General features: G+C 38.8%; 2 protein-coding genes across 2 annotated transcripts in view; one reads left to right on the top strand and one right to left on the bottom strand.

The window, feature by feature from the left end:
* USP50 (ubiquitin specific peptidase 50) overlaps positions 1 to 7,567 on the top strand; it is a gene marked incomplete at both ends in the record, with an annotated part of 33,629 nt that extends 26,062 nt beyond the window's left edge. Inside the window, one exon of the mRNA XM_080809586.1 lies at positions 7,376 to 7,567. Coding sequence (XP_080665712.1) covers positions 7,376 to 7,567 — 192 coding nt within the window. The remainder of the gene's footprint in view (positions 1 to 7,375) is intronic.
* Positions 7,568 to 8,507: 940 nt separating this feature from the next.
* The window catches only part of USP8 (ubiquitin specific peptidase 8), a 74,459-nt gene continuing 62,381 nt past the window's right edge, over positions 8,508 to 20,585 (bottom strand). Inside the window, exons 12-20 of the mRNA XM_080809585.1 lie at positions 19,432 to 19,518; positions 17,567 to 17,644; positions 16,890 to 17,152; positions 14,656 to 14,868; positions 13,996 to 14,206; positions 12,528 to 12,764; positions 11,741 to 11,883; positions 9,537 to 9,669; positions 8,508 to 9,351 (exon numbers count right to left, since the gene is read on the bottom strand). Coding sequence (XP_080665711.1) covers positions 9,166 to 9,351; positions 9,537 to 9,669; positions 11,741 to 11,883; positions 12,528 to 12,764; positions 13,996 to 14,206; positions 14,656 to 14,868; positions 16,890 to 17,152; positions 17,567 to 17,644; positions 19,432 to 19,518 — 1,551 coding nt within the window. The 3' untranslated portion in view covers positions 8,508 to 9,165. The remainder of the gene's footprint in view (positions 9,352 to 9,536; positions 9,670 to 11,740; positions 11,884 to 12,527; positions 12,765 to 13,995; positions 14,207 to 14,655; positions 14,869 to 16,889; positions 17,153 to 17,566; positions 17,645 to 19,431; positions 19,519 to 20,585) is intronic.

Genomic DNA, 20,585 nt, shown 5'->3' with positions numbered 1-20,585 from the left:
TCATTTTAAAGATTCTTTTGTCTTTCTGCTGTTTAGCTTGGGTGCTTTCCATTACCTTGTCTTCAAGATTGTTGATATGTTCTTTTTCATCTGCTAATCTGCTGATTGCCTCTAGTATATTGTCTCTAGTATTCTTCAACCCTGTTTTTTTTAAGAGTCCCATGCTCTACCGACTGAGCTAGCTGGGCACTGACAACTCCTTTTTTTTTTTTTTTTAAATAAATATTTTCTATTTCTTTATTGAAGTTCTCATGAAGTTCTTCTACTCTTCTCTCCAGCTCACTGAGTATCTTTACAACCATTATTTTTGGTTCTTTTTCATTTTGCTTAGCTCTGTTTCATTTGGTTCTTTTTCTGTGGTTTTTGTCTTGTTCTTTCTTTTGGAGCATATTCCTGTCTCCCCTTCTCTTGACTTTCTGTATTTGCTTGTATGGCTTAGGTGGAATGGCTGTTCTCCTAATCTCGAAGGAGCGGTCTTGTGTTTGTTAGCTGGTATGTTGACTTTGTGTGCTTGGGGACTTATGCTGGCTGGTTGGAACTGTGGATGGTGTGGGCCGAGGGTTCTGGGGCTCTTGGTGTAGTGGGAGCCGTGGCAGGACAGCTAAAGCTAAAGTGAGTAGATTGTTTCTCTGTCCCTGGATTCTCTATACAGTAGGTGCCCTGACAGGACAGCTGAGGCTAAAGTGGGTGCAAGCCAGGGTATGCTGAGGCTCAACGCATAGAAGCCACCTTAGCAGGGTAGCTGAGGTTAAGGTGGGTGTTGTCCAGGGTGTTGCAGGGCTCTCTACACAGATGGTGCCTTGAAGGGTGACAGGAACAGATGCAGTGTGGGCCAAGAGGCCCGGGGGCTTCTGCACAACAGGCACCCCAGCAGGACTGCCAAAGCTGACGTGGGTGCAAGCCAGGGATGCTGTGGCCCTCCATGCAGTGGGGCCCCTTTTCAGGCCAGGCAAAGCTGAAGCAGTCCTGGAGCAGTCTGTGCAGGTGGTGCCTGGCAGGGCAGCAGGAGCTGAGGTGCTGTGAAGGTTGGGTGGTCCCTGGGTCTCTACACAGGGGGTACCCTTGGAAGATAGCTCAAATGAAAGTGAGTGCAAGCATGGGGGCCGGGGCTGTATACAGGAGGGCAGCTTGGCAGGGTAGCTGAAGCTGGAATGTAAGCCTAGGGTGTTTCAGGAGTCTCTGCTGGGGTCGAGGTGGAGTACGGTCACAGAAGGTGCCCTGGTAGGCCAGCTATAGTTAGAATGGGCATGGGCCAGTTTGTAGGCCCTGGGACCTCCCCACGCAGTGTGTCCTGGCAGGACAGCTCTGAAGTGGAAGTGGTTGCAGGCTGAGTTGTCTTAGGGCTCTTCCCACCAGTGGGAAAGCTACAGCTGAGTGAAGTTCAAGCTAAGGTTTCCCAGAGTGTTCTGTGCAGGGTGTGTCTTGGCTGAGTGACTGGAGCTGAGGCTGGTGTGGGCAGGAGCCTTCCAGGGTGCCTGGTGCTGTGGGCCCTGGCGGGGTGGCTGGGACAGAGGTAGACAGGAGCCGGGTGCTCCCGGGGCACTCCCTGCAGATCTGCAGTAGACGTCCATTGGCAGATTTCAGAGAGGTCTGCATCCCAGGGGCCCTGATAAGCTGCGTGAAGCTGAAGTGGTGTGGGCCTGGAGTACCCCAGTGTGCTTTGCGCCTGGGTCACTTTGGCATAAATGCTAGAGCTATCGTGAGCACTAACCAGGGGGGAGTCCCGGTATGCACTGGCTGTGTCCCTAGTGGGACAGCTGGGCCTGGCACGGGCTAGGCCAGGGGCAAGGTGATTAGGGTGCCCGGACTATGCACTGGTCTATGCCGTCAGTGTGGAAGGCAGCATAAATTGTGTCCAACAGCCCCTCCCCTGAGAGTGTTCCAGCAGCAACCCTGCTGTTTGGCAGTTTTAGGGCTCGCTCTTGTATATGCTAGTTGCTCTCTTAAAATGCTAGGTTTATTTTTTGTGCCCAAGGACAGAGGAATCTGTTCCCGGTCCCTCAGTATTCCTCTCCACAGACCCTTCATTCCTGGGTCCCCATTTTTCTTGCTGTTCCCTTTTGCTCTTCTCCTGTGGTGCAGAGGCTGTTCAGTTGGCCCTCAGGTCTTCAGGAGTTGCTCTATAAATAGATGTAATTTGGTGTGTTCTGTGGAGAATGTGAAGTCAGGGTCTTCCTACATCACCAGCTTGGATTGGATCTCCCCTGGCTGAATTTTTTATGCTGGCCTTTTTTTAAAAGGATTTTATTTATTCATTTGACCAGAGAGACACAACGAGAGAGGGAACACAGGCAGGGGGAGTGGGAGAGGGAGAAGCAGGCTTCTCTCAGAGCAGGGAGCCTGATACGGGGCTTGATCCTGAGACCCTGGGATCATGTACTGAGCTGAAGGATGCTTAAGGATGGAGCTACCTAGGTGCCCCTTATGCTGGCTTTTAAGGGCGAGGACTCGGTCTCTGATTTCCTATTTCTGGCTCTCCTAGCATTAAGTCCCATTGACTTTTTTTTTTTTTTTTTGAAGCTCCCAAAGTAAATCCGCACTGGTTTTCAAAGCCAAATGTTAGGAACTCATCTTCCCAGGGCAGGTCCCCAGTGCTAAGGGTGCGAGGTGTGGGGTCTGATCCTCTCCCTTCTCTGTGCTCGTGGTATCCCTCCTGTTCGTGGTTAGTCCTGCCAGGGGTAGGTTGTCTCCATACCTCCTACCCTTTTTGATGTGTGGCCTTCCCTGTAGATAAACTGTGGAGGGTCTCTTCCCGTCTTCAGCTCATTTTCAGAGCTTGTCGTATAGGTGGAGCAGTTATCTCATTGTGTCTGTGGGTCAAGGTGAGCTTGGGATCCTCTCAATCCACCATCTTCTCTGACTCCCTTTAATGTTGGCTTTATATATCTGGTTGCTCCTCTACTGGGTACATAGACATTGACAATTGTTAGGTCTTCTTGTTGGTTTAATTTCTTATTAGGTAAAGTCCTTCCTTGTCTCTTATTATAGCCTTTGTTTCAAAGTCCACTTTGTCTGATACAGGTATTGCCACCCCAGTGTTTTGTTTTTGTTTACATGGAATATCTTTCTCCATCCCTTCACTTTAAGTGGTTTTTGTTTTTTTTTAAAACTTTTAAGTAATCTCTACAGCCAACACGGGGTTCAAACCCAGCCCCGACATCAAGAGTCACACACCACCCCAACTGAGCCAGCCAGGGCCTCATTCTGTGTCTTCAGGTCTGAGGAGAGACTCTCAATGGGCAGCATATAGACGGGGCTTATTTTTCATGCGTTCAGTCCTGCTGTCCTTTGTCTGGCTCATACAGTGCATTTACATTTGAAGTGCCGATAGGTACTTATTGCTAGTTTGTGCACTGCTGATTGTTTTTGTAGTTCCTCTCTATTCCTTTCTTCTTCTCTTGCCCTCTGACTTTATTCAGTGTTATGCTTGGGCTACTTTATTTTTTGTGTATTATAAGTTTTTGGTCTGTGGTTAGCATGAGGTTCCTGTGTAACATCCTCAACAGTCTGTATTAAGTTTGATGGTTAAGTTTGAACACATTCTAAAAGCACATTTTACTCCCTCCAAGTTTTATGTAATATCCATGTCCTATTTTACATCCTTTTTTATATTCCTTGAGTAACTTATGTAGATATAATTTATACTACCTTTGTGTTTTAATCTTTATACTAGCTTAATAAGTAATTGATCTATTACCTTTCCTGTGTTTGCTTTTTAACCTGTGAAAATTTTTCCTTTCATAATTTTCTTCTAGTTTATGGCCTTTTCTTTTTCACTTAAATTTAGTCTCTAACCTTGCTTGTAAGGCCGGCTTAGTGGGGATGAACTCCTTTCACCTTTGTTTGGGGAAATTCTCTCTCTCAGGAACTTGCCTGTCATCTTTGTGCAGAGGCCACACTCAGCTTCTGTCACGCCCTGGTGTTTAGTATGCGTTCTGCCAGGCACCCAGCTCCCGTCCAGTTTTTTTTTTTTTTTTTTTAATTTATTTACTTGGCAGAGAGAGAGAGATCACAAGTAGGCAGAGAGGCAGGCAGAGAAAGAAGGGGGAAGTAGGCTCCCTGCTGAGCAGGGAGCCTGATGCGGGGCTCGATCCCAGGACCCTGAGATCATGACCTGAGCCGAAGGCAGAGGCTTAACCCACTGAGCCATCCAGGCGCCCCTCCCGTCCAGTTCTGAGTGATGACCTTGCTGGGTGGAGTACCCTTCACTGCAGGTTTTTTCCTTTCAGCATTCTGAGGATATCAGGACAATCCCTTCTGGCCTGTAAAGTTTCTGCAGAAATGTGTACTATCCTTTCTTTCTGGTAGTCTTCAAGATTTTTCTTTGCTTTTGTTGTTCTGCAGTATTATTTTTATTTACCCTTAGTGTTCATTGTATTTCCCAAATTTGAAGATTCATGACTTTTATTAATGGTTTCCAATCATTATTTTAATACGGTCTTGCTCCTGTAATACAGTTTTCTTTTACTACTAGGCATACACTGAATCTTCTTATTCAATTTTCCATCACTACTGCATTCAGGGTAATTTCCTTAGCTTCATTTTTATAGTTTATTCACAGTCTCTCCAGTTCTGTGTACTAATTAATTTCTATACCAACTTTTTTTTTTTTAAAGATTTTATTTATTTGACAGAGAGAGATCACAAGTAGGCAGAGAGGTAGGCAGAGAGAGAGGAGGAAGCAGACTCCCTGCTGAGCAGAGAGCCCAATGTGGGGCTCGAGCCCAGAACCCTGGGATCATGACCTGAACCAAAGGCAGAGGCCTAACCCACTGAACCACCCAGGCGCCCCATACCAACTTTTTTATATTGAATTTTGAATTATTTTTCATTTCTGGAAGTTCTCTAGCTTTTTGTTAGCTTCCTTAAGTATCTATCACTTTATTTTTATTTTTTTTTTAAGATTTCATTCATTTATTTGACAGAGAGTGAGCACAAGCAGGGAGAGCTACTGGCAGAGGGAAAGGGAGAAGCAGGCTCCCCACTGAGCAGGGAGCCCAGTTGCGGGTCTCGATCCTAGGACCCTGGGGTCATGACCTGAGCCAAAGGCAGATTAACCAACTGAGCCACCCAGGTGCCCCTATCACTTTAAACATGCTTTTTTGATAGTCTCTGTTTGGTAAATCCATTATGTAGTTCTCGGGAGGGGGAGTTAATCATGCTCTTTATTGCCTTCTGACTCTTACTCACGGAGGGGTGGGGGGTGTTTCCATGTTTGTTCTGTAATTCTGAACCGTAAGCGGAACATCACTGTGGTTTTTATATGTGTGGATCTCGTACAGCCTGAATTAAAGCACACCTATCTGGAAATAGAATGTAATTCTCTTTTCTTTTGCCAAGTGCCCCTCAAATAATTCCCAAAATAACACCCAAAATAAATTCACAGGCTTCTGAGGCCATGCAGGTAGTATAATTTTGAATCTCAAGTAAGTCTGTGCCCACAAATTCTAGGACTGACTGACTCTGCACCAAGAGCATAAGCTAAGACAAGTACAGTTTATCCTTTACTGAGGGTGAGTGTCCGTAAGAATCCTGGCTATGTCTGTGGCTCTCAGTCCAACACCCCCGCTTGCAGAAACCTAAGACTTCACCTCCTGTGCATGTGTAACCTTTGAAACGTAGGCACCCTGGTTCCAGAGACCAGGAATGGTCTTTACGCCCAGGCAGTCATGGCATCAACCAAATAGTTGGCTCTTTTATTTCCTGTTTTTGGCCCCTGGGGATTACTCTCACCATAAACTCTTTCAATACCACTCACGGATTTCAAAGGGTGTTTACCAAGTTTATCCAACTTCCCTTAGTTTTGTAACTAAGGCTTTCACACTGTCTTCCATAACTGCTGGAAATTCAAGTGTAGAAAGATGTTATATCTTTTATGTCAAAAAATTTTTTGACATTAAGTTATCCAAACTGAATGTAACACTCCAGCTGTGATCAGCTTGATCCGTTCCGAACAATACTTCATCTTCTGGACACTACATATCCACCAGATTTTTCTTCCTCAAATTATCACACTCTCATGGGCATCATTTTATAAATAAGGAAGCTGAAGCATATCAGCTTAAGGTCACAGGGCAAGGACCAGGACTAGAGCCTGGATCTTTTAAGTGTCAGCTTTGGGATATTTCTGTAACCTGTAATGTGAGAGGTAGGGAAGATGAAGGTCTAAGGGAACATTTTAAAGTACCTCCTACATGCTAGTTCTGTAGTATCAAAGATACCTGATAACTGCTGTGTAAGACATGTCTTACTACCCCATTTTCATAGGTGGGGAAATGAAAGCTCAGAAAGTTTAAGTAATTTCCTTAAGGTCATTGTATAGTATTAGACCTGAATTTACAGTCAGAACTAACTATATAAAAATCCATCTTCTGGGATGCCAGGGTGGCTCTGGTGGTTAAGCGTCTGCCTGCTTCTCCCTCTCCTTGTAGCAGCTGCCCCTGCTTGTTCTCTCTCTCTCCCTCTGAGAAATAAAACCTTTAAAAAAAATCCATCTTTCCCCCTCTATACCAGGGGTCAGCAAACTTACTCTATAAAAGGCCAGATAGTAAATATTTTAGGCTTCATGGGCCACATGGTCTCTTTCGCAACTATACAGCTTTACTGTTGTAGTGTGAAAGCAGCCACTGAGAAACGTAAAATGAATGAGGATGGCTGTGTTGCCATAAAACTTTATTTACTGAAATTTGAGTTTTATATGATTTTCATGTCACAAAATATTTTTCAACCAAACAAAATATGAAATGCATTCTTAACTCATGGGCCACGTGAAAACAGGCCACATTTGGCCCATGGGCAACTGGTCAGTTACCCCTGCTCTTCACCCTCCACCTTCTGCGAAGTGGGGCTCTGCGGGGTCTGTTCCGCACATTCCTTTACTGGGTGAGAGACACGGGGAAGGGAACGGAACAGGCTCTTCTTTGGACATTCCATGACTGAGGGGGTGTTGCTGCCCAAGTTCCTCATGCAGTTGTTTAACTGTCTTTTTTTCATGTCTCTCCTTAGCCTACCTTCAAAATTAAACTGTAAGCTCACTTAGGAAAGAGCACACTCTTCTTATTTTACAATTTCCTTTAGTCTTTAACAGTCTATGTATAGTAGGTGCTCAGTATTCAATGATAATTATTCGATGCTGCCAAACACTATCCTATTTCATTCACAGATTCTTTACATAGTCAATGGGCCCAATTTATAAGCAGTTCAATGAATGAAAAGTAACACAGCAGTCAGGCCATATGTAGGATTTAACAATATTACCACTACCTTTTAATTTAGTGTAAGGGACAATTATGAAGAATATTCTTGGCCCTACTGTTTTGTCCCAATAGAGTTATTTGCATGTGAATATTAAGTCTGACATTACTTCTTCCCCTAGAACCACTTCGGTGACCTGGATGGTGGCCACTACACTGCTTTCTGCAAGAACTCAGTGACCCAGGCCTGGTATAGCTTTGATGACACACGAGTCAGTGAGATTCCAGATACTTCAGTTCAAACTGCTACAGCCTATCTCCTGTTCTACAGCTGCCAGCCCTTTTCTATACCTATAACAAAATGCAAGTGCTAGGAAAAGGGGTATTTCCCAAAAACTGCAAAACAAACGATCAGAAACTGGTACTTAAGTTTTGCTTTGTCATTAAACTCTTGCAACTTATTTGCATCACTGGCATTTTTAAGTCTTTCTGGTATATTATGTGCCCTTTTACATAATAAGGCTCTATGACAGACAGGTCTGGGCTTACTGAAAAAGGCAGCATGAAAATGATGAAATGCTACTCGATGGGGGCCTTCAAAGCACTGCAAATTATGTATAAATTTCAGGTTTCAAAATTCAATGTTTATTAAGGTGAATTTTTTTATCATAGAGTATCTCAATTTATATATATCCAACAAATTATTTTCCAAAGAGACTTCATGGAGCTAAACCAAAGTAATTTTTGTTCAAGTGGCTTTGTGACCTTAAGAAATTAATCAGACAACTTAGCCAAGAACTCTAATCAGTCTCTTAGACCAACTGCAGGACAGGAAAGGCTGCCAACCTCACAATTCAAAACCCATCCTTTCATCCTTTCCCGGACAGTCCACCAATAGTGACATCTTTCAGAAGCACCTTTTACAATCTTATTTTTATACAGAGAGTTTTTATTTAATCTATAGCAACTGAGTCCATGAGGTAAATCATAAGTTCTATCTCTTTGAATACATCATTTTGTAAAGATGTGGTTCTTAATGTAGTTCACTTTGCAGTCATGCCTGACTCCTGACTTTCTATTTTAACTCTGACTTCCAACTCTGAGAATCATATGCAGTTTTGGATCAAGTTGAAGGCAGAATAAAGTCAGGTCCTAATGCAACAGTATAGGTGAACTAAACATTCAGTCAATATAGTAGGATAAAGTGTGTGTGTCTAAAATGGTTTGCTAATATAAAATTAAAGACAACACTTACAGGGTTTTAAATTATTTTTCTCATTAAGATTTTAATGTAGGTGTAAATGAAAATTCTCATTTTAAAAAATTAAAGAAAAGTTTCCATTTATTTTTTTAGAATAAAGATTTAGTGCACAAATACAGCCCAAAGCCAACAAAAAAATAGCTTTGCCCTGTCATTTCCCTAAGAAAGCACTGCAGTTACTCAGAATTGGCCAAAAGAAAAACAAACAATCCTCTGAGTTCTAGGCTTCACAAAAAGACCACATATTATATTATGTACATTGATTTGATGTGCAAGTGTGCAATAAATATATACACATACATTCCTATCTGCTTTACATCATTCTAGAGTATTCATAGATCAAGCTGGGATTTAGAAATGTGAAAAGGCCTTAACAGTGAAAAGGAAAATAAAGATATAATGGTTTTTGGAATAGAATGCTATAGAATAATAATGCTTAGCTAGTTAAGTACTTTAACTTTGGAGCAAACTATAAAGGTTTTGAAATAAATGGTACCTGTAAGGAGTGCTTACTGCGATACTTGTTAAATATTATTAGTCAGTTTTTTCGATAATAGCACTGACCTAAAATATATGGTGATAGTAACACAGCCCTCACTGTCCTAGAATTCCTCTACAGGGCCAGCTACAGCTATCCAGTATCTTTGTAAGTATGTCAAGAGTGGTGTTGCGCAGCTTCTTAAAAGACAACTAGCTTAAACCTACTTGTCCTTATGTGGCTACGTCAGTTGCTCGTGGTCCCAATGAAGTATAAAAGAGGATATAAGCTGCCGAAGACTTCACAGAAGAAACCGAGATATCGGAAACTTCGTGATCATCGAATTTAAACCACCGCTGTCTCGCTGCGTTTTTACAATAGGCGGTGTAGTGGCCTCCATCCAACCCACCGTAGTGATTCTGTGCCAAAAGAGGTTGAAAATCAGTTTGAATTATTTAGAATCTGTTGATAATTTCAATTTAAAGCTTTGTTCTTAAAAAAAAAAAAAAAAAAAAAAAGCTTTGTTCTTTTCCTATGAAGGAACCACTTGAACCTCTTCTTTATAAGCAAAATATGAAAATATTAAGTTCAACAAGATACTTACTGAGACAGAAAACAAATTATATTTCTTCAAACTGTTCTTTGGACCAATAACATACTGTGACAAGTCAAGATTTTCTAATGGGAAGTCCACAGAGGTCTGTAATTTTTGTTTCCACCTGCCATCATAGGAAAAACTGCAGAGCAAAACATGACAGCAATTATACCAACAGACCAAAAATCTCAGAAGGACTCTTAATTCATTCTTTAACATTCTAGATTTTTAGCCAGGACCATAAACCATTTCAAACACACTCGTAATTTCAGTAGTGGAAGGACCTGTAAAGACGTGTGGCTTCGTTTCTACTTTACAAATGAGAAAACTGAGGCATACAGATATGAAATGACTTGCCCTAAGTCAAACAGCTAAGGGGAGTAAAGACAGAGTCCTACTCCTACCTTGGTCCCTTGATCCCTAAGCCTTTGGGTCTACAAAGGCAACAAACTGATGTCCCATGTTTATAATGCTAGTCACCACCCAAGTACAGAAGAAAGACTGAGGAGAGCAACTCTACATTTAAGATGGTACTACTGGGGACACTGGAGCTGGAAACTGCAAGCATGCAGACTACACAGGACCTCCCTGCTTCTCGAAAGTCGGTGTGACACTGCTTTGTTTTACGAAAGACTTGGATTAGTACCTGTTTTTGCTAACCAAAAGAAATCTAAAGAGGCTTTCTGCCTTTAAGAAAAAAGGTGAAAAGCTCAGCAGCATGTGTTTTGCAATAAGCTGGTGGGGGCAGCAGGTGCCCAGCCAAGCAGCAAGAGTGGCCCACCAAGCTCCTGCCCGGAATATTTGGCATTAAGATGCCGCAGCTCTGAACTGTTGGCATCCATGTTGTATCTTAACTTACTCTGTGCATCTGTTTGCAAGCTATGTCCTAAGAAAAGCCCAAGAGAAGGTTATTTCTGGGGTCTGGAAATGTTCAAAGACTTTCCATGTAAATTAATAGTAACTGCTTCTTTGTTTTTTGCCATTTTGGCTTATGAAAGATTTCATAGGAATACGTCTTCTGCATAGCAGGGGAAAACTGTAATGGCATCCCACTGTCCTGACATACTCAAAACGCCAAAATACTGGTATGTTATAATATTACATATAACAATATATATTATTACAATATTAATAATATTATTTGAGTTAATTTTCAAACTGAATTTTGAACCATTTATATTTTTAGATATTCTGCAAAGAATATGCGTCATTAAAAATTTTAACAGAACAAATGTATACTCATTTAAAGAATGTTTCTCTACACCTCTACAATCCTCAAGAGAAAAACTGATGTAACAAGCTTTTGTTAGAAAATTTACATGAGGAATTTGAACACATCAATGCTGAAATGATCGTATCTGCCAAAGAATCTTCAGTAATACAAAATGAAACAAATAAGAATAGAAATGCTTTCTTTGAAACAAAATTACAGCTCTCAATAAAAAGATGAAACTTTTAACAGTTTTTGAAGATAATGACTCATAGTTATCACTCCATGGATAGACTATATATAAAGACAAAAAAAAAAATATCAAAAGACCTGAGACATGTTTTACAACTCTCCGCTCTTCATCCTTCTATTATAGGGTCAGGTCTTTCTCACAGGCTGGAAAAATCTGGACAAAAAGGTCTGCACCCAACAATGGCATCTTTAACATCTTTAAGACTACATTTTAAAAACATCCTGTATTTCAGGGGCACCTAGGTTAAGCGCCTGACTCTTCATTTCAACTCAGGGTCTTGAGGTTGAACCCCACCTTGGGCTCCATGCTGATGGGGGAGTCTGAGACTCTCAAACTTCTCAAGACTTTCCCTCTGCAGGTGCATGCTCGCTCTAAAATAAATCTTTGAAACAGTCTATATTTCATTTTCAGCACATGATTAAATCTTTTTTAGTTTAGTGTTTGATAAATTTTATTGGCTATTTTCATTTGATATTTTATAATGATGTAAAATTCTACATTTGAAATGCAATAATTTCATTTATTAAAAATTGAAATTAAAAAAACTGAAATTACATGAAAGAGTCATGTTAACATTTTACGCTGTTACTGCAAACACTAAGGTAAGGAACAAGAGTCTCATTTCTGCCTTATTTCCCTAATGAGATAATTTTCCTTTGTAATGCATCCTTAGCAGGCAGTACAACAAAATTACTTGAAGGATTTATTTATTACTTCATCTAATATTATAGAAAAATTTGTTTCCTTTACCGTTTCAGATGCACTAAAAGCACAGGCGGCAATTTCCAGATTTCTATCTTTTTTAAAGAATCCCGTCGAGTTCTGCAATGACTGCAGTAAAACCGATTGTTATCTGTGAGCTTCTCTTCTTTGGAAAATAATCTAAGGCAATCCTGCAGGCAAAAACAAATAGTTACTCATTAATTCATTTCTTCACAGTATCACTCGGCATCTACTCAAGAAATTACTCGGTGGGCAGGACAGATCCAACAGTGAACAAAGAAAACAGTCCCCTCATAAAGGTTAGGACCTAGTGGGGAACCCGAGGGAAGAGCCGACAGTAAGAGTGCAGTGCGTGGTGAGTGCTGCCTGTGGTGAGGGAAGCAGTCCTGTGTGTCTGCCCTCTACCTGATGCCTCAGGAAGTCTGGCTGGAAGAAAGGACATTCTTGAGAAAGTGAACACAAAGGTATCAACAAGCTAGTGTGAGGAAAAGAGCTATTTATTTGATCCCCAGATAGAACAAATTCTTATAAAAGTGAACCTAAATTAGAATCAATATACAATTTTCAAACTTCTTCAAAGTGTAAGTTTAAAAACCATCAATTCTGAAAGAATATTTAATAGGAAAATACCTTTTAAAAAGGAGAACTTTAAAAAAAAATCTTTAAATTTTTCTAATCAGACATAATTAAAATTTATGTGAGTTTTACCTATAAAACATTTATGTAAAGAGTAAAGAGCAGAAATTGCTGAATAAAGTTTGTTTGTATGCATATAAACAGCATTTATTCAACAATCATTTTCCCTCAAGCTTACCTGTAATGTACATTTACTTGTAGAAGCTAAGGGTAGAGACAAATACATGAAGGCCTCAAATGTCCTAGACTTTTTGTGACAGGTGAGGCACTGTACCGTGGATTTAAACTGGCCCTGAAAAAGTGCGACAATAATAGATTCATTGAGCTGCTTGTGTTTCTGCCAAGCATGCTCTGCAGCTTTAAAGTCATCAAGGTGATCATTATTTTCTTCTTTATGTCTCTTCCGATTATCAGCCTAGAAATAAGATTAATATTAAAATTTATATTACTATCTCAAAGTCAACATTTAAATACAGAATTGAAAGACTATATGGCATATACTTTGCAGATTTAAATACTTCTGCCTCCTTTCATGAAGAAGTTCTAATCTCATTAAGTACTACCAAAAATTCTAGCTAAAAACCCTCCCTCAACCCTACTTTGTCAGCAGGGTATGACTTATTTTAATTAATTTATTAAATATTTTACATACTTAGTGTGTGTGAAAGAGAGGGAGAGAGAATCTGAAGCAGACTCTGCACTGAGCACAGAGCCCAATGTGGGGCTCGATCCCACAACCATGAAATCATGACCTGAGTTGAAACCAAGAGTTGAATGCTTAAACAGCTAAGCCATTCAGGCGCCTTGCAGGACTTCTTTTATAAAACAAATTAAGAAAATGTATTTTATTAAGGGATGGGGATTAAGGAGTGCACTTGTCATGATGAGCACTGGGTCATGTATGGAAGTGCTGAATCACTATATTGTATACCTGAAACAAATATTAACTAACTGGAATTAAGATAAAAATTTTAAATAAAAATGTATTTTATTTTTTTTAATGTTGAAAATTTTGCTTTTGAAGAGATGATATCCTAGATAGAATTTTTGTTGTCCTAAGCTCATGGATGAATACTTTATATATATTCATATATACATGTACACAAAATACATATTTACATGTACATGTATGTGTGTATATATCTATATAGATATGTGTGTATATATATGTTCAGTGGTAATAGTGATCCCAAAGGTATTTGAGAGATATGTGCCTCAGTAACTTTTCATGTGAGTCCTCTAGTTATATGAGGTAATTCTTATTTTAAGAAAGAAGGATAAAAATATCAAATACAAAAAATATAGAAAAATACATTAATAAAGATATTCAGGTGGTCTACAGCTAATCTTTTATAAAATTTGTGTTTATGATTTACTTTCAAATACATGTGGTCACAGTCATCTCTTTTTTAATATTTTTAATTTCTTATAATACAGCCTACCATTTTAATAAGCAAATATATATTTCTTTTAAAATATTAGACCTATCAGATATTTGTTTTATAGTTCCCTGCCTTACTACAAAGTCGCTAGATTTGAATAAACTAGCACTGAACAATTCCCAACTACAATTTTGAATTGCTATAAAAATTAGTGTTGAGCAACCCTAAAGAGTCTTCACAACTTAGAAAAATCAGATTTCTTACTTTATTTAGATCTTCATGGAGACCATCCATTAGGAACAGAAGCAGTTCTTGTGAATCTTGCTGGCTATATCCTGCAAACTGGTCATTGATCTTCCCAATGGTGATTTTAAAGTCTTTTGGACTGATATACCTGTACTGTCCGGTCCACAGGGCTTTCATAATTATGCCAAATTCTTCAGCCACTTCACCTTTATGCCCCAACAAATTTGACCTTTGTAAATACAGTTAAAATAAAGGTTTGTTTTTTTTTTAAAGTTAAGGTACAGTGGATTCCTGAGGTCAATATTAAATTCTTCACAGACTGTAACCTAATACTATTTATTTATTCACAGGTTTATTACCAAATACTCATCTGAATCTTACTTTGATTATACCCTGCCACAACTTGCTTCTTTTGGGCTGTGAACCCTGCCCCATCTCTTCCTCCTCCTCAAAAGACTGCAGTTTATGACGAAGGTTCTGCCGCGGTTCTGCCTTCGTGCACTGCTCCTCTCCTGTCTGTCCTTTACCAATCAGAGACGGCTTTTCTCACATTTTTCTTTAGAATAAAGATGTTTTTTCCCCTTTCCTAATTTGACTTCTCTGAAGCTGGTTAGTAAGGAAGTGTTACTTAGATCACCCTTTTAATACTACATTGCAACAAGTAGGAAATTTCTTTACCTGTTAATATCATCCTGGTAACAGTTTCGGTTGAAATAATCAGCCAAATGTGGAGCATTACATAGGCACTGCAGTATTGAGTTCATATAACAAGTATTTCCTAAATTACGAAGTCCAGTGAGAGCTGGTCCAGATCCTCCAAAAACAGGATTGAGGTTCCGAATCTGAGAAGCAGAAAGCCTTGTGATCTCAGCTTTAGGATAGCATGTTGGCCTGAGGAAAAAATGTACATAATGTCTTAAAATGCACCGCATCTAAAATTAAGGTTCATACTACAAATGGTAGCCAACAAGTCATAAAGGTACTAGGTTTTACAAGACATTTATTATCTAGGTAACACCGGTTATATTCTGTGACCCTCCCAATAAACAAGTACCTTTAACCTCTTATGTGCGTCTATGGTTCTTACACCCTGAGACAGATTCCCTGGCTTCTCATGAACAGGTAGCATCTTCTGGTAGAGAAGGCTCTTTCGAATTCTTTTAAATAATCCTAGGAAGTTTAGCATTACCGAATGTTGAACTCAACCAGAATGCCAAACAAAGACTAAAAAGTTTATTACTGTGGAATAGATATCAAAAGAGGCAGGGATTATTTGGGTACCATTACCTGAAACATAAACATGTGCTGACAATGTGGAAGCCACTGGCCACAGGGAGCTATTTAAATTTAAAGTGAAATTAAAAATTCCAGCTCCTCAGTTATACCTGCTATAATTCTAAATAACAACTACCATACTGAACAGCACTGGACTAGAGAATGTCTTTAAGACTTTTGTTATGTAGTGTATTGGACTTATATGCAGAGCTTCTAGAATTGCTACAGCATTAAGAAAAATCTTATTTTTTTTATTATTGATTATAAGCATACTTTCAATCCTGAAATATTAAGAACAGATTAAACCATGTTTCAATCAGCTTTTCTTTACACGTTTTATGCTTAAGCTTCATTCTTTACATGAATGCTCATGTATGCATTCATGTACTCCTCTGTTGCATACATATAAAAATACATATAAAAATACTGCATGTGTGATTGTTTTCAAAAACTTAAAATCCTTAAGTTAACAAACTTTAATAAGAATGATGATTCAGGGGCGCCTGGGTGGCTCAGTGGGTTAAAGCCTCTGTCTTCGGCTCAGGATGACCTAGGGTCCTGGGATCGAGGCCCGCATCGGGCTCTCTGCTCAGCGGGGAGCCTGCTTCCTCCTCTCTGTCTGTCTGGTTCTCTGCCTACTTGTGATCTCTGTCTGTCATATAAATAAATAAAAATCTTTAAAAAAAAAAAAAGAATGATGATTCAATAAAGAATTAAATCTTACCATTTTTTTTTTTTTTTAAGATTTTACTTATTTATTTGACAGAGACAGCGAGAGAGGCAACACAAGCAGGAGAAGTGGCAGAAGGAAAGCAGGCTTCCCACTGAGCAAGGAGCCCAAAGACGTGTGGGGCTCCATCCCAGACCCTGGGACAATGAAGGCAAATGCTTAATGACTGAGCCACCCAGGCACCCCTCTTACCAGTTTTAATAGTGAGTCCTAATATAAACCCATTTATGTGTACTTCCATCTATCCCTTTCCCCTAAAAGTAAGCATTAGAAGTGATAGGCAGATTTGATAATTATCTCCTCATAATCTTATCAAATCATAAGCCAGGAGCATTGGAGATATCACACCAGGAATACATCTAAATGAGATATTGGTTTGGGAAAATTAATTGAACCTACTGATCAATCACTACTTGTGAACAGCAAAAATGCAATGAAGAAAAAGGGAACAGAGTAAGGATGAGGAGCTGACACACACAATACCTGTTATTCTAATACTATTTAAGTTTGCTTCCACAGTACAGCTGAAGTTAAAAAGTTTGGAATTTGAGAACTGCAACAAGACAAACTCAACAATTCCTCTTTAGAGGAATTTAGGGACCATGGAGATTTATGAAAAACTTCTAGGTAGTCTATACCATGCTGCCTTAAAATATAATAATGTATATTCTTTTATATCTACAATAATACTTATTATGATAATCTTCCCTGATATATTTAGGTTAGTATTTGAGATAAAAACCAAGGAATGTAATCCTCTCATTTTTTCCCTCTGTGCTAAATAACAATGGCCACTATAGCCATCCTCAGAAATTTCTGACTCCCTGCTATTAATAAACTGGTATGTTTAGAGAAGAAGTTTTCAATATAGCAAATTATTCTAGTTCTAAGAGTTGGATAAACTTACTTGTTTTCCCGATTAACTGCTGGAGTTACTGTTGGCTTCCTCTTTTCTTCCTCTTGAATGGCCTGGGTTATATCTGGGGAGGAGTAGGAGCGCTTCAGTTTGGACGGTTCCCTATCCCGCTCAGCAGGAATCTGTGGCTTGGCTTTATGAGTTGGAGGGGTGGAAGGAGGTGCAGATGAAGGAGCCATTTCCGGCGGATACATATGAACAGTGTTGGTGGGTGAATGATAATAACGAAAAGTTCCAGTGATTGGGTCAAGAAACTTAAATGGAAAAGAGACAAAAACAAAAAACAGGTCAAAGAACAATGACCATTACAAACAAAAAAAGTCACTCAAAAGTTCCACTGCTAAATTTACTTTTGGATTAAAATAATTTGATAAGATGGTAATAATTACTTCTATAATAAAACTTCCAAAGAACTTTAGGTTATTAAATAAACTGTTTCTAAATGACAAATGCCAGATATGCTCTCATATATTGTAGCCGACAGCTCAGATTGGATATACTGAGAAATCTAAACATGCTGTAATTAGGGAAGTGAGCTATATCTTCCATCATGAAGAAACAGAACTGACTCTGCATTAGAGAGGACATAGAATAAACAACAAAAAAAAGCTTTTTAAATCAGAACACACGACCATGTTATTTATTTATGTGCTAATTTTGAGTTTTACCTTGGCCCAGCCTGAAGGCAGTCCTGGTACGATCCTTCCCATTTCTTCACTTCGTGCTCTTGTCAAAGGCTCTCGAGCCTAGTTTAAAAAAAAAAAAAAAAAAATTTTTTTTTAAATTAAATTGTGCCATATACAAACTTAAGCTACCTGTCCAAAAAATCAAAAAGCCTTGTGTTGGCTGCCCTTAATATTTTTATTTTTATTTTTATTTTTTTAAAAGATTTTATTTACTAGACAGAGATCACAAGTAGGCAGAGAGGCAGGCAGAGAGAAAGAGGGAAAGCAGGCTCCCCGCTGAGCAGAGAGCCCAACATGGGGCTTGATCCTAACACCCTGGGATCGTGACCTGAGCCGAAGGCAGAGGCTTTAACCCACTGAGCCACCCAGGTGCCCCCCCCTTAATATTTTTAAAATCAAGTTTAAAAATGAAGAACTAACTACATGTGGTTTTAAATTCCAAATATTGCTTGCAAAAGGAAGGGAAATGTGTGTATGCACAAGCCCATAATGATGGTGGTTTTTAAAGTTTCCTTAAAAAAACACAAACACAATTTCACTGCTAGGTATCAACACAAAAGAAATGAAAACACATATCCACACAAAGATTTGTATGCAAATGTTCACAGCAGCATTATTTATAAAAGCCCAAAAGCAGGAGAAGCAATCCAAATATCCATTAACTGGTGAATGAATAAAATGTGGTATATCCACATAAGGGAATACTATTCAGCAAATACAAAGGAATAAACTGATACACATTATAACTGGATGAATCTCAAAAAATTATATTAGCTAAAGACAAATGCAAAAGACCACACACACACACACACACACACACACACACACAAAACTACATTTAAATGATATGCCCAGAAGTGACCTAGCTATGGAGACAGAGTAGATCATGGTTGTCTGTGGCTTTAGGACAAAAACAAGGAATTTAAAATGTTCTAAACCTGGGTTAATACTTGTTTTGTAATTTAAACTGCAATCACTGAACTGTAAACTAAAAATGGGTGGATTTTATGGTATGCAAGTTATACCTCAACAAAACTCAAAAAAAACAAAGGCAAAAATATCTTATAAGACCTAAATATTTTTAAAATTGTGATGAAATACACATAGAACAAAATTTGTCATCTTAACCTATTTTAAGTGTATAGGTTAGTGGCATTAAGCATCATTTGCAGTGCTGTGCAACCAATTTCAAGAACTCTCTTCATCTTGCAAAATGGAAACTATGCACCCAATTAAACAACTCTGCACTTCCTCCATTCACCTGGCAACCACCGTATATAAATGGAATCATACAGTATTTGTCTGTGACTGGCTAATTTCACTTGCAAAATGTCCTGAAGATTCATCTATGTTGTAGCATGTGTCAGAATTTCCTTCATTTATAAAAGGCTAAATAATACACCACTGTATGTAAATACCACATTTATTTATATATTCATCTGTGGATGGATATTTGGGATGCTTCCATCTTTTGGCTATCAGGCTATTGTCAATAATACTTCTATGAACACAGGTGTGTTAAGTATTTCTTCCAGACCCTGCTTTCAATTCTTTTGGGTATATACCTAGAAGTAGAATTGGTGGATCATGTAGTAAGGTCTAGGTATTTTCTATTTTCATAAAATGAGTAGAATATACTATTGTACTTTAAATAGGAAGACAAACATCTACACCTCTTAGCATATAAATGGCTCAATCATGTAAAAAAACAAACAAAAACACAGTTATGGAAAATAAATCTGCTTTTCCTCAGAAAGCAGATCTTAAGATGGAGGATGACAACATGGTAAAGACAACCACATGGTTAAAATCCATAGGTTCCCCCCACTCAACACACTACCACTTACTTTATTTCTTTCAGTGTCTTCTGTATTCTCTCTAAAAGTTCCAGTTTTCAGAATTCCACTTTCTGGTTGTCCTTTAATCTTAGCAGGCTGTAAAATTATTAAAATTTCAGAAGTGAAAGAAAACTCAAACTATCCTCCATGATAGACTTGCCTGTCAATCACTAGCTAATACAAGTAAATCCATGAGAGTGAAAATATAATAGGAGAAAAAAAATGAGATCTCTGCAAAGTTTATTTAATTTTATTGTCAAAGTAGATATTCTTAATTATCTATGTGGGATTTCCCAACACTAAAGATAAAGGAGAAAATAAACTGATGAATCAATGCGGTGGGAGAGGGAAGTGTGCAAATCGCAGTGGATAGGGAAGCACTGATTCATAATACACGGCCAAGTGTGTTGCTGGTCATCAGTGTATATTCACCATGACCTCCTTTAAACGCTGTCCTTTTTTTTTTTTTTTAAAGATTTTATTTATTTATTTGACAGAGATCACAAGTAGGCAGAGAGGCAGGCAGAGAGAGAGAAGGTAGCAGGCTCCCTGCTTAGCAGAGAGCCTGATGCGGGACTCGATCCCAGGACTCTGGGACCATGACCGAAGCCGAAGGCAGACGCCCAACCGACTGAGCCACCCAGGTGCCCCTTGAACACTGTCTTTTTATTTTAATCTCACATGATTTGGTTGCTTTCAAAGTGGTCATGTTCTCCCAAAATGAACATATTAAAGAGAATGAATAGATTATGGGATATTCATACAGAACAATGTTCAAAAGTACAAAATCCATTTTATATCCTCTTGGAATCTATCATAGGTTCCTTTAAAAATTCACTTGAACTTTACAGTTTATTTAAAAAATAACTACAGTAAAATAAAAACTTCTAAGTATTTGTGACAATTTTAATAAAATTTATTCCAGAATAAATCACATATTTTGCTTACTTTTAAAAGAGCATACAATAAGTAATATATATATATATATATAGTAACTTTTTTCAATGTGTTATATATTATAGGAAACATCAAAGACTAATGTGATTATCTCAAGGTTAGATTTGTAGAGCTATTTAGATTTGTATTTGGCACCTATATCGCTTCTCGGCCTTTTGGCTAAGATCAAGTGTGGCACCTATACTGAAAGGCCCCAGAAACATGAA

This window comes from Martes martes, assembly GCF_963455335.1.
Source record: "Martes martes genome assembly, chromosome: 7".
Classification (NCBI taxonomy): Eukaryota; Metazoa; Chordata; class Mammalia; order Carnivora; family Mustelidae; genus Martes; species Martes martes.
Note: the sequence above shows the minus strand (reverse complement) of the source record. Positions and strands in the feature narration are given on the sequence as shown.